At 32.6% G+C, this 14,396-nt stretch overlaps 1 protein-coding gene across 5 annotated transcripts in view; it reads left to right on the forward strand.

The window, feature by feature from the left end:
- LOC143222824 (serine/threonine-protein kinase D3-like) overlaps window positions 1-14,396 on the forward strand; it is a 69,907-nt gene that overhangs the window by 26,409 nt on the left and 29,102 nt on the right. For all 5 annotated transcript variants that reach the window (XM_076449900.1, XM_076449901.1, XM_076449902.1 and 2 more), the window contains 8 exons: window positions 659-790; window positions 1,749-1,909; window positions 2,937-3,135; window positions 4,996-5,073; window positions 7,945-8,062; window positions 8,249-8,372; window positions 8,857-8,934; window positions 9,131-9,338. In XM_076449900.1, coding sequence (XP_076306015.1) covers window positions 659-790; window positions 1,749-1,909; window positions 2,937-3,135; window positions 4,996-5,073; window positions 7,945-8,062; window positions 8,249-8,372; window positions 8,857-8,934; window positions 9,131-9,338 — 1,098 coding nt within the window. The remainder of the gene's footprint in view (window positions 1-658; window positions 791-1,748; window positions 1,910-2,936; window positions 3,136-4,995; window positions 5,074-7,944; window positions 8,063-8,248; window positions 8,373-8,856; window positions 8,935-9,130; window positions 9,339-14,396) is intronic.

Raw genomic sequence — 14,396 nt, forward strand, 5'->3', positions numbered from 1 at the left:
GTTTCTTTTTTGTGATCTTTAAAAGCATTTTCAATACTAATCATAATTGCATTTGTAATTAAAAAGTATCCTTTACATTCATAAACACATTTGTAAGTGTACATGAATATAAATGACTCTTCATATGTGATAAAACTTTAAATCAGTGGTATTTAAACTTGTAGAACAAGAATGAAGCACCCAGCTGACTTGTCTTTAGCTTTGTTTGTATGGAAACAAGTAGTAGTTTCAAGTGCATTTTAATTTTCTTTGTTTTATGGCACTAACAGCAATTTTTTCATCAGACTAGGATATAACATACATAAATATATTTCAAATATATTTTCAAAACATCTGGCAGTGGAAAATATGCCTACTTTTGATTATTCTATATGGGTTTTATTGATTTTATTAGTGGCTTTAAAAATAGGTATGTAGGTTAGATTAGTCAGTAAAGTGATTTATGAATGCTGAGATATAGGTCAGTGTAGCAAATGTTCTAATCTTCCAAAGACAACCTATTTACAAAAAGTATTGTTTGATTTTATTCAAGTAGGACATGCTATCTGAAATTATCTTCCAACACTTAAAGGTCATTGTGATATTGTGCTGCATTTCTTACTTTGCAATTTGAATAAGAAGTAACTTTGTGTTTGAATTATTGTTTTTATTGTTTCAGTGAACAATCCATCTGATGAAATTCAGATCACTCCTCATGGTTTGATGGTTCATTCCTATAAGTCTCCAACATTTTGTGACTTTTGTGGGGAACTACTGTTTGGCTTAGTGCGTCAGGGACTCAAATGTGAAGGTGATAATTTGTTGTAACATTGTATTAATTTTTTTTAAATAATTTTACATACTGTACTTGAGATATGTACAGGTATTGTCAGTATGTTTTATACAAAAAGAATGATTTATGTTGAACATCTTCAATTTTAATTGTAAATATTATAAAGTTTATTTAAAATTTTTTCTCTATTTATGTTACTTTGTATTTGTCAAATTTTTTACATGAAGATTTTCCCCAGACCAAAACCCAAGTATTTTGGTCAAATTCAACTGATTTAAAAACTAAATGAACAATAACCAATTATTTTGTATAATTGTGGAAGGAAAACAAATCATGTTTACTGGTACTTGGCATATTGTATTTTACAAATTTGACAAGAAAAGTTTTTTACCACAAGTTTTTTTTTTACTATTCTCAGTTCTTTAATATAAAATTTTAAATTGATATTTGTAACAATTCTTGAACAAGTAAGAATTTAAATATGGGCTTTGTATTATTTTTAATAATTGATCTAAAACTTAAGTGTGGCTGGCTATGTTATTGTGTTGTATGTAGGTATTGCTTTCTATAAGTTAAAAGTAATTGTTTGTTTCTTTTAAATTATAAAGCACTGTATGTACTAGAAACCACAGAAGCTCATTTTCTGAAGTATTTGTTTTTAGAAATACTATTTTTGTGTGTGTGTGTAGGGGGCATATCATGCTACTAAAGAGAGAATGTTTTTTTTTCATATTTGTCTACATTTGAAAGATTCTGGATTTAGACATTTAAAACTAAATCAATAATTATTGTGCACATTTTGTAAAATATCCTCTTCATATGAACAGTGAGTGTATGAAAATATTTTAGCATTATTTATGTTGTACCATTATTGTAATAATGAGCATTTATTTTGGCTTAAGAATGAATCTTTTAAAATTTTTTGTCTTAATTTTTATATTAAGAATAAATAGTTTTCTTAATTTTTGTGGCTTAGGTTGTGGTTTGAATTTTCATAAACGCTGTGCCTACAGAATTCCTAACAACTGTACACATGCAAAGAAACGTAGGTCTTCTTCCCACTTATCTCCTAACAGCTCAACAGAATCTGTTCATCGGTTATCTAGCACTGGACTCAGTGTATCTAATGACAGTTCTGTAAGGACTCAACCATTCATATATTGTAATTTTATCTTGTAATAGGTTTTCTAATGTGCTGACATTTGTAACATATTGATATTTTAAATTATAAATGTTTTGTGTTTCAGTGTATTGAGATTGTAATACTTAAACATAGTATACAAGTCTTTTAATTCTCAAATTATAGTTTTTATTCTGCATATTGCACAGTACTGAGTAAATTTATGTTTGTGAAATCAATTATGTTCTATGTAAAATGTACATTAAAATTCCAATAGTAATTAGTTAGATTAATGGTATTAATGGTATTTCTATTTGTTATTAAGGATAAGTTACCAACAAACAACTTGGTACATAAATACTTTAAAAAGGTTTTAAGGTCAATGGGTAAATATGTTCATGCAAGAAAGAAAACATTTTATTTGGTTTCCCTGCTTTATCCTGTATAAAAACTAAAGAAAATTCTTAGCAAGATGCAGGCATTTTAAGCTCTAGCTTAAATGTATATTTAGGTGTAACTAATTCTAATTTTCAAGTTTGTGTGGTTTCCAAATTAAACTTTCTCAGCAGGCTTATGTAAAAGTATTATAACTACTTTTCAGTAAAATGTTTTTATGTATAAATTTTTCTTTTGCTGGAAATCTAGTTCATTAATTGGTTACATGGTAAACCAGTTTCCTTAAAACATCAGGCTTAACTATTTGAGACGTTTCCTAATAGGACAACTTTGTTTTACATATACTTGAGTATTTAGCAGTGAAAAATTATCGCACATTATTCTGACCTATTTTACCAAAAAGAGTACTGACTAAAACCTTAATAAATACAATATTAAAGTTGATTTTTTTAAATAATGTCACATTTTTGGGTCATTAATTCATTGACTGCAGCATCACCCTCATGCATGAGATGCTATTTTTAGGAAATATTTAATAATCTATGAAAACAAACATGAAGATTGGGATTAGACCATATATTCATAATTCATTATTACTTTATTTTTTATTAAAATAATTAATATGCCTGTCTATTACTGTTTATTTAGCAATTATTGGCAGTATTACCTGTGCGAGAGAAGCGTTTGTCTTTAAACATGGGGAGGCCAACCTGGGTAGACAGGGAATATGCCAACCGTATTCGAGTGCCACACAGTTTTGAGGTACATTCTTACACACGACCCACAGTCTGCCACTACTGTAAGAAATTGCTAAAAGGGCTTTTCCGACAGGGAATGCAGTGTAAAGGTAATTTTCTTCATTCTCATTGCTTTTTACATTAATTGTAAATAAGTGTTCTAGTTTCTAATATAAGTATCTTCAAACTTATAGTTTAATGAAGAGATATTTTGCAAGTTAAGTTTAACTTCATAAAGTAAAACAATTAAAAACAGTTTGCAAATTACCTTTTGTTTTTGTATTGTTAACACCACAATTAAGTTGAATGTAGTACATGTTATATTTGTTTTAATTTTTATTGAAGTATGTTTATAACATTCTGGTAGCAATTTATATTCTTTGCAAGTCAGATGGTTGGTTACTATAGTACAAAATAAGAATTATTACAGAAGACAAACTGTAATGTGTTTTCTAGTTGATTAGTTAATTAAAATGCTCTCTTAAAATAATAACCTAACAAGGTAGTCACACTTTCAAATTCTGCTTTATTCTATTTATTTTTGCTAATAGTAAGATCATTATGACATTTTGTATTTCTGTAATTACTTCAGATGTACCATACACTGTAACAACTAAAATAAATACTGATTCTGTAATATTGACATTTGGACTTTAAGAAGTAAATTATTGGAGTGGGTGTTTATCAGCTTTATTTTGGAACTTTGAAGCTGTGTCGTACTAAAAAGATTAAAAAGAGGATTTTTAGCAACCAACAGTTATAACACTTTTAGGTGTATTATGTGTGAACTTTACTTTTATGTTTAATCAAACTATATGTTATACTTTTTATGTATTTTCTGATTTCTTATTGCTGTTGAAAATCAATTTCTCTACTGTTTTTGAACAAACATTTTATTTTGCAAGCACATTATCAATGAACTGGTTTTACATTGGGTGGTTTCATGATAATGCCACAATTTGAGGTAATTCACATTACAAACATTAATCTAACATTGAATGGAGTAAAAAACAAAACAAAATGATTTAACTGTATTCACAATAAACCTTGAATATGTATTGTTTTTTTCAATCATAATTGTATTTTATTTAAGTTAAAGAGTAAGGGATAGTCAATATACTGTCTGAAATATGGTAACAGTACTTCACTGTTTTGACTTTATCATTCTTACCTTACAATTCCATGTTTCACATACCATTATTAAACCAGTTTCAGTTTACTATCAGTATTGTAATAAATTATAATTTTATTTTATAGATAAATGTATGTTGTGATAATATTAATTTTGCATAATGTAGTATTTATAACAGAAAAATTTTAGGTTTCATTTGAGAGATGTTTTTGCTCCTGAAAACTAAAGATTTATGTATGTTATTTTCATACATAGTTTAGTGCTATTTAGATAGTATGACAAGTTTGGTGCTATTTAATTAATTTTTTAAATTGTTAAACAGCTTCTTAGTATCTCTTGAATTAACAAGAGTTTGAATGCTTCTTAAATTACTTAAAGTTAAATGGTCAAACCCACTTTCTAGACATTCACACTTTACTGATATATAAAAGATTTGGAAATAAATAAGCTACAGAAATGAAATGGCTTCTAAGCAAAAATGAATTAAGCCTCACAACATTGAAGCCTACTGCCTATGCTAATGTAATAAGAATCTTGTAGGTAATCTTCTAACAATTGTTTCAAAGATGCATTATGAAAACTGACTTAAAAATTGGAAGGGGATTCAAATAATGAAACAGAATGGGTGACTTTTAAAAGTTAGGTTGGTCAGGTTGTTATAAATGAACTTTTTTTTTTCTTTTACTGAATAATAAAGCTCTGACTTTATGATAACCTTTCAGAGTACAGGTTTAAATATGTGTAGGTGACACATAAACTTTTCTATGTTGCTTTTTTGTTTATATAAATGAAAATATAATAAAAGAAAGTGTGAAATTTAATAAGTATTTATTTTCAGACTGCAAGTTCAACGTTCATAAACGGTGCACTGAGAAGATTCCAAATAACTGTCCTGGAGAAGCTCCGAAGGATTGGTGTATGTTTACAGTATTGAATTTAATACAGTATTGTGTAAAAGTGAGGACAAGAGAATATTTTGACATTATTTCAATTATGAGGGCTAATTTTTCCATACGGTCCAGAATGTAAACTTTAATACTATGGTAATGTGTCACTGATCCTTGTTGAAATGAGCTGGGGTGAGAATACTTATCACTGTTTAGAATTCCCATATACTTGTGCCAAGGGCATGCCATAAGGGTTCTGCTTCAATGAATATAATCATTAGATTTAGGGTGTGAAATAATTATCATGGTATCCCATGCAGTGTATTAACTATGTAGAAAGAAGCGAGAATGTGGTACCATTATATTCTAGAAGAAATAACTTTAATAGTGATCCACAAATAAACCTTGATGGAAGCAGTATTTAACACTATATATAAAGTTTTATTGTCATGACATGTCTCAAAAAGTGTGAAGAATTCTCAATACAGCAGAGTGTTTGTATAACAGATTTAAGTGGGTCATTATACTGACAAGTAAATTTGAAAATAGGAAAGAAAGAGGCAGAACATCGAAACTCAATGATACTGATGTTAAGTATCTTTATTTATGCAACTTTCTGGGCAGAAGGAAGACTGCAACTGATCTCAAACATGATTTAAATGACAACGTACCAAATGACAGAAGTGTATTCTGATCTACAGTATCTAGAAGACTGAATGAGAATGGAATAGTTGGTTGTGTAGCACTTAAAAAAACTTTTATTTCCATCTTCTGAAATTTGCTAAAAAGTACAAAACTAACTTTAGATGATTGGAAAAGGGTGTTATGATGGATGACTTCAAGTATGAAATATTTAGTTCAAGTCATTTAGTTGTGCGTTTGATTCAAGAAAGGTAAAAGATACTTATTTTAGTGCATAGCACCTACCATGAAGCATGGGAATGCAGTGTGATGGTTTGGGGTGTTTTTCTGTTGAGGCAACAGGATCTATTTACAAAGTAGATTGAATAATGGACCAGCACAACTACAATCAGATATTGATTTATTGTGGTATACTCAATGGTTTGCATATTATTGGTAAAGAATTCTACTACCAAGAAAATAATGACCCCAAACACTCATTCAACCTATGCAGAAAGAAGCTGCTGAAGTAATGCACATGTTGCAATAGTCCACACACAGCCCTGATCTCAATGAAATTGAGCAGATCTAGGATTTGATAGATCAAAAACTTTGCAATTCAAAACTTACTTCCAAAGAAACTATGGGAATTTATAAGAGACATTTGGATTTAATTCCCAAGGGACACTGATTAAATATGTTGCAACAATGTATGAAAGGCTGTCTGCAGTTATTAAAGCAAAAGTGGGCACACAAAATAATAACTGTTTACTGAAGAGTAATAAAGTTTTGATGTTTCATCTTAATTTACATTTCATTCTTTGGAAGTAGCCTGAAATCTAATTTTTAACTTTATCCTCGCACTTTTGTACAGTACTGTACATGATACTGTATTTGTTTGCAATAAATTAAATATTTCTAGTTGAAGTTATAAAAATGTCATCTTTTTTAATTTTATGTGAATGAACAAGTTTTTATACCAGTAGTTGGTATGTAAACTGTACGAGTAAACTCACTATATGTGTTAAATGTAATGAAGAGTTCAAATGTGTAATGATATGTCTACTTAATGATATATTTCTAAATTGTTTATTCTATGACCAGGCTACTTTATTGGGACCTCCATTGACATGTTTCTTTAATATTTATTTATTTCAATACATAAGATAGACTGATTATTTGATCTTTCTGGTGAGTACTTAATCTTTACAAATGCTGAAATGTAGTCAGCCTGCAACATTAACGGGTAGGAGCAAAGATCATTCTTACTTTCAGAGGGGCATAACTGTAAGTTACCATCCAGTAGTACCATTGATATCAAAATACCTTTTACTTGACCATCTATTCAAATATGTATTCAAAGGTGAAAATCATTTGCCATTAGGATAATGCTGGACCATTGGAGAAAAGATAAGTTAACAGATTTGTAAGTTATAGCAGGTGTGAGATTGTATTTATATTTGTTGCATCACTTCACTAGTGGTGAGAATCTAATTATGTCCAATCACACCACCAAAACAGTGTTTTTTTTAAAAAAAAAATATCTGTCACATGGCAGCCAAGAAATATATTCAAAAACATGTATCAGATCCAAACAGTGATAGCAGGAATAAAATGTTTTGCTAGTGAATTACTGGAAGCATGTGCTGTGATGAAGTATGTATAATTAATCTTCTATAGCAACGTTGCAATAAAAATATTTAAGAAAGCCACAAGGCATTTCATCTTGTCTATATAAACTGCTGGAAGTTGTGTAAGAGTGTCAAAGTTGAGTTATTTGATTTCTGTAGGAGATTGGATGATATCTAGAGTGAACTTAAAAGTTGTTGCCAATTATGTTCATCTCAAGTAATTATCTTTTCAGTCCAGTAGACAAGTGCTCTTCCTGAGTAAAACAATCCATGGTATTTGTGTTCTGTGAGATTGGTTTGATAGGCTGGCACTAACTTTACTCTTTTTTTTTTTTTTACTACTGTAATCACTAAATCTCACTTTATTTGAGGATCTGTGTGATAATGTCATATTCACTGCATAATCCTCTGGTGACATTTGGAACCCAGTTACTGACCACAATACTTTACAAATCAGTACTAAATCATAGTATAGTGAATCTAAGACTATTGATATGCTGGTAGTGTAGTTCAACTCAATATTAGGTAAGGGGCTCTAATAAAGAGGCCAGTAATTGAATATGTAAGTATTTAATTTCAATTTAATACTGTTCAAAATTTATTGTTCCACTTCAAAATTATATAGCTCACCATGGATTTGTTTTATAGTGGAAGGGGTAGAAAGTTTTGATACTGAAAATGATGCTGAATCTGACAATGACAGTGAGAGCCTCTCAGAACGAAAGATGCAAGACCTTCAAGATGATGAATCAAAACCTGCAGTTAAGTATGTAGTTTAGTTTCTTAATTAAGTACAAGTACCATTAAAGAACACTGCATTTTACTTTATTTTTTAATGTATTATGAGAGAAATACTTAAATTAATTTCAAATTTAGAAATTACATGTTAAACAATTTCTGTTAAGCTGTTGAGGTATTACATTTCTCACAGGCATGTCTGTATTATTAATAGTGTTACAACAAGCAACAACATTCCATTGATGAGAATTGTTCAGAGTGTAAAACAGACAAAACGTAGAAGTTCCAAAGTTCTGAAAGAAGGTTGGATGGTGCACTTCACTAACAAAGATAGCATGGTTTGTATTTATGGATACTGCATATATTATTCCATAACTAGTGTTGGTTTAACATTCACAGGATTTTGTTGATTTCTCTTAGCACTGTATGTTTCCTACATGCTTTTAACGGACAGAGACGTGTTTCAGTACATTAAAGGGGGAAAATATTTCATCTTCAAAGAAATGTTGTTTTTAAAAGTTATGCATGTGTTGAGGATACGTTGAAAGTTTTAAAATAAACAGAACCTTTGCTGTCTTGCTTCAGCAATGTGTCAAAATACATCATGTAGAACTTGAACCTTAGTCTACTATGGTAAAATACCATAAAGATATACAGAAGATGAATTTTAAAAAAATGGTATTTCTTGGACAGCTACTACAACACACTATTTTTTATAAACTTCAGATATTTAAAATTTTTGAAAGCATCCTTTTATCTCAAATGTATGTTTACATACAAAATTTGACCAGTAATAGTTACTTATTTTTTTGGTCATTTCAGAGGAAAAGGCATTATTGGTGGCTTGATAGTAAGGCTATTACTTTGTTCCAGAATGACACAACATCCAAATATTATAAGGTAAAGTGACCAGTGAAAATTTTATGTATATTGTTTTTTTCTGGATATAATGGTTCACTAATATAAACAGTTATTTAGCAGTGACAGTTTTAATAATATTTTTATGTCATCATCATTATTATTATTGTTGTAAAAAGTCAATATTGGTGTTCTTCAAATGTCTGGTTAATCAATATTTTCTTAATAAAATTGACAGGAAATTCCTTTATCAGAAATTTTGGCCCTTGAGACTCCCAAACAGAGTCTTAGTTCTGAGTCTCCTGGAGCCAAGCACTGCTTTGAGTTGCGCACAGCTAATGTGGACTATTATGTTGGAGAAGACTCTGACATTTCAAAGGAGTGGGAGGCTGCTATTCGACAAGCGCTAATGCCAGTGTCTTCATCTTTTGCTGCTACAAATCAAGGTGAGGCCTGCTAGAGCATTTGTCTTGAAGAGCTGTATTTGAAAATTTAATAGAAAAACAAAGCATAGAATGCTTTTGTAAAGAGTTATAAAATCTGCATAAGCAACTTCATTATTGTCTTTTATTATCAAATGGGAAATTATTTTTTTAACTTTGTATATATGTAAATGAATATTCCTTCTGTAATAGGCATATAAATTTTGAGTGTTTAATTTACAATCAGAGAAATGAAAGCCTCAACACTTTGTAAGGTTAAAATGAAAGAGAAGGAACTCTAAATGCTAGTTTAGTTTTATTGAATGTTATTTTGTATTCTTAAATTGTTGAAAGTCAGAAGGAGAAAGTGTAATAATACTTGAGGCTTTTAATTACACAGGCCTGCCTTGGTTTTATTGTTTTGAAATTTTTACGTGTTCTGTAGTAATTCCTGAATGGTGACTACAAATTGACTTTGGATGAACAATGAAGAAAGTTAAAAAAGAAGCACAGACTGCCTTTAAAAATGTTATTGACAAATGTTTGGGAAACAACAAGGACTCAAATTATGAAAATATTTTCGGTAACATGCTTGATAAATTCAAACGGTTGGCTTGTACTATGTGCATGAAAGTTAATTTTGTATGCTCACATATTGACTGTTTCCCTGAAAATCTCTGTCCTTAATGAAGGACAAGGGGAAAGGTTTCATCAAAACATCAGGGAAATGGCAAAGAGGTATCAGGGAAAGTAGAACATCATGATGGTTGATTACTGCTGGTCATCGAAAGATGTTACAGATATAATGTATAAAAGAAAAACTACAACACATAGTTTTAAGACTAAGATGCTCAGATCTCGCACAAAAAAAAGATCATGATGAATGATGTTCTTCCCTTTACTTCAGTTTGTATTTTTATTAAAAAAACAAAAATAAAAATGTTCACTGTGGTAAAAAAAACAATTTGTTTTAAGCAATCTTTTCTTTCTTCCTGATTTGTAAAAAAATTCCTTATGTGATAGGAAAAAAGAAAAATACTATTTTCTAAATTTGCTTAGCTGAATTATGGAAAATCTGTTATTGAAACCAAAACAACTACAGTAAACTCTCGTTGTAACGAAGTCGTAGGGACCAAAGAGAATTGTTCGTTACAAAGGAAGTTCGTTAAAAGGATTTTTTTTCATTCACTAGCCAAGTCTGGTAATGGTAGGCCCTATAACTGATGGCTGTTGCAGTACCGGTAATTGGATTAAAGACTCAGAAGTCACACGTGTGTAAACACTTAAAACACATTTAATGAAATTCAAAAGGACAATTAACAGCACTTGTAAAAAAAAAACATGTCAAAAAAAAATAACATTCATAATATAGACATATGTAATTATAATGTACAGGATACAAACACCAGCAGGAACGTCTAAGTGGAGTCACTTGAAATATTGCACAATGCTTTTTTGCGAACTGCTGTCCCTCTGGCACTTGGTCACAAAATGCTCCATGTTTAATTGAGAGATAAACTGTCCTGCATTAGCCTGGTGTTCAAGATATCTGAAGTTGCAGGCACATCTCACGAGCTGCAGAATGTGTTTGGATGGGGGGGGGGGTTCCTCATTGTCGTCATCTTCACTTTCACTGTCATTTTCTGGTGTCTGTTTATTTTGCACCATGGCCACAATATCACTGTCTGTCAGGGGTGTGCTAGTGATCAGATCATTATCAGCAGTCTCGTAGTCCTCTGCTGTGCCATCCACCGTAAACCCAGTGACATTCAGCCGTGTCAAGAGCTGGGCCAATGGTATGTCATCCTCGGGGTCCTCACTGTTTTCTGCTGGCTCTGGAGAGGAGAAGCCACAAGTTCTGAAGCAATTGGCTATGGTTGATTGCTTTACCAATGACCAGGCAGAGCGTAGCAGTCGCATGGCTTCAAGCACAGTCACAGTGAAAACACTTTTATTGTCTATTGGATCAATAAGACGCTGTAGCAGTAGGGTGCGGTAATGATGTTTTAGATTAGCGATGATGCCTTGGTCCATGGGCTGTGTCTTGCTTGTGGTATTGGGAGGCAGGAACACCAGTTTGATGGCCTTAAGTCCAGTGGGGTTGGAGTGGGCGGGGCAGTCGTCAATTATCATAAGGATCTTTCTTTTCTGCAGCACAAACCTTCGGTCAAGTTCTCTCAGCCACTCGGTGAATAGCTCTGATGTCATCCAAGCTCGCTTGTTGGCTTTGTATGGTGTTGGCAGGGTTTTGACGTCTTTGAAGCAACGCGGTTTTGCTGCCTTTCCTAAAAAAAAAAGAAAGAAAATGTACATGTCTTGAAATTAAAAATGAAACATTTACATGTCAATAATCTGAAGAAAATCATAAAATAACTTCTATAGAAAACACAGGAAAATATTTTTACCTGCTTTTGACACTCACCTATGACAAGTAAAGGAAGCTTCTCGGTGCCGTCCATATTGGTGCATACCAAAACAGACAGCCGCTCCCTCGCTCGCTTCCCGCCGTGACAGGAGTCTCCCTTGATAACAAGAGACTTGTCTGGCAGAAGTTTAAAGAATAAGCCAGACTCATCTGCGTTGAAGACATCTCGTGGGCTGTAGTTTTCTAGCAGGTGTGGCAGTGTTGTTGATGTCCACTGGTTTGTTTGCTCTGGTTCTACACTACCAGACTCACCACAGATCGTACAAAATTGAATGTCGTGTCTTTTTTTGAATCGGGTTAACCACCCATCACTCATGCAAAAGTCAGTGATTCCCATTTGATCAGCAAGTTTTTTTGCCTTTGCTTGCATAACAGGCCCAGAGATAGGAACATTCTCTGATCTAGCATTTTTGAACCACAGAAGCAATGCTGCTTCTAGGTCAGAATGTTTTGCAGTTCGCATGCGTTTTCTGTTGGGACAAAAGTTGTCTCGAGAAGACAATATGGCCTCTTTATTTTTCAACCATGTTGACAAAGTGTTCAGAGGCACATCAAATGCTTTTGCTATTTCTGTTTTTGTTTTAACTTTTTTTTCAACTTCTTCTATTGCTGCAATTTTAGTTTCTATCGATACAAGCTTGTGCTTCGCCATGATCAATGATTAATGATCTGTATAGTTTGACTGTGATTAGCCTTTTATAGGCCACAGCATGCAGGCTGCCCAGGCATAATCTACTCAAGCCATAATCTGAAAATTTTATATCTAAGCTAATTTTTGCTGGGAGGGAGGGTGAGTTGGGGCGGGCAGGGGTTTAAAGTGTTATTGACCATAATTGTTGTAAAAACATTGCTAGGCTAATCTACTACCCCATCTGCAGTCCACTATTTCTCAAGTGTAAGATTTTGATGGTGGCACCACACATTGTTGTGCGGAGACTGACTAATTGCACTTGCTAGCGGCGTAGCGGGTGGTCGGCAGCCGGCAGTGGTGACAATTAATTTAGGGAAGAAGAGAAAAATAAATATCTTCGTACCTGGTTCGATACAAAGGATGTAATATTGATGCTTTTCACACCCTAGGGACTATAATTATACATCGTTACAAGCCGACACTTCGATACATGCAGTTCGGTTCAAGGGGCTTTTGTTACTATGTATTTATATGGACAGTTGGCCGGACCAGTCAACAACTTTGATACAAGTGATATATTCGGTTCTAGCGACTTCGAAACAATGAGACTTTACTGTATTTTGAAGTTTAAATGTGCAGGCCTGTGCTATCAGTCTTACTTTAATTAGGAGAAGTGTTTGTAATGATACTTGAGGCTGTCAACTGTTAGTCTTATGTTACTTAGGAGAAGCTGTTGTAACAATACTTGAGGCTGTTAACTCTGTCTTATGTTACTTAGGAGAAGCTGTTGTAACAGTGCTTGAGGCTGTTAACTATTAATCTTGTGTTACTTAGAGGAAAAGCTGTTGTAACAATACTTGAGGTTGTTAACTATTAGTTTTATGTTACTTAGGAGAAGCTGTTGTAATTATACTTGAGGCTGATAACTATTAGTCATATGTTACTTAGGAGAAGTTGTTGTAACAGTACTTGAGGCAGTTAACTATTAGGCTTATGTTACTTAGGAGAAGCTTTTATAATAATTCTTGAGATATCTAGAACAGGGGTGGGTAATAAATTTCACAGGTAAACCACTCCTTGAACCTTTGTAAGTTGTCTTGGGCTGCACCTTTTTTACTGTATTAATTTATTTCAACATTGACTACTAAGTCCTCATGTTCTTTCCACAAATGTCAGTAATCGTGGAGGGCAGGAGAGAATTGTTAAGCTGTGTTTTGTAGACCCTGATCTAGAAGAAGCTGTTGTAAGACTGTTAACTATCAGTTTTATGTTACCTAGAAGAAGCTGTTGTAATGATACTTGAGGCTGTTAACTATCAGTCTTACATTTACCAGATGATGCAACAATGATTAAGGCAGTACCTGGAAGAAGCTGTTATAACAATAAAGGCAACTTTTAGTTATTACTTTGTTGCCTAGGAGAAACTACTATAACAGTAGTTGGGACTGTTAATTATGAACTTTATGTTGTATAGCTATATAGAAGAAGCTATTAAAACAATAGATGTGTTTTTTTAGCTATCGGTCTTATGTTACTTGGGAGAAGCTGTTGTAACAGTGCTTGAGGCTATCAAGTATAAGTCTTGTGACCTTTGACAATGGAAGGCACTAAAGTAGGCAACTCATTGTTCCTTTGACTTCAGGTTGTCATGCACACTGTCTTCAGAAGATGACCCAAAAAGGTCAAAAAAGTTGTTTTCTATTTGATTTTAATTAAAGTGCTAATACCCATACCAGCTGTCTTGAGATACATAATTCCAAGTCTCTGTACTTTGAGGTCCTGGATATCTCTTTTAGGCTCTCAGTTACCACATTATGGTCTTAACTTTTTGTTTTTCTGGCTCACTGAATCTAATTGTGGATCAATTATCTCCTCCCCACAATGTTTTCCTCGTGGAGTGGTCCCTGAATCCACAGGTCTGCAGATGGTTGTGTTCTCAATTGGGGACACCTCATATATACCTTTATCACTTACTGTAACACCAAACGTCCTTCCCTTTGGTCTTGCTTACTCTGAGAGCAGTTGT

This window comes from Tachypleus tridentatus, chromosome 8 (genome assembly GCF_004210375.1).
Source record: "Tachypleus tridentatus isolate NWPU-2018 chromosome 8, ASM421037v1, whole genome shotgun sequence".
In the NCBI taxonomy this organism is placed as follows: domain Eukaryota; kingdom Metazoa; phylum Arthropoda; class Merostomata; order Xiphosura; family Limulidae; genus Tachypleus; species Tachypleus tridentatus.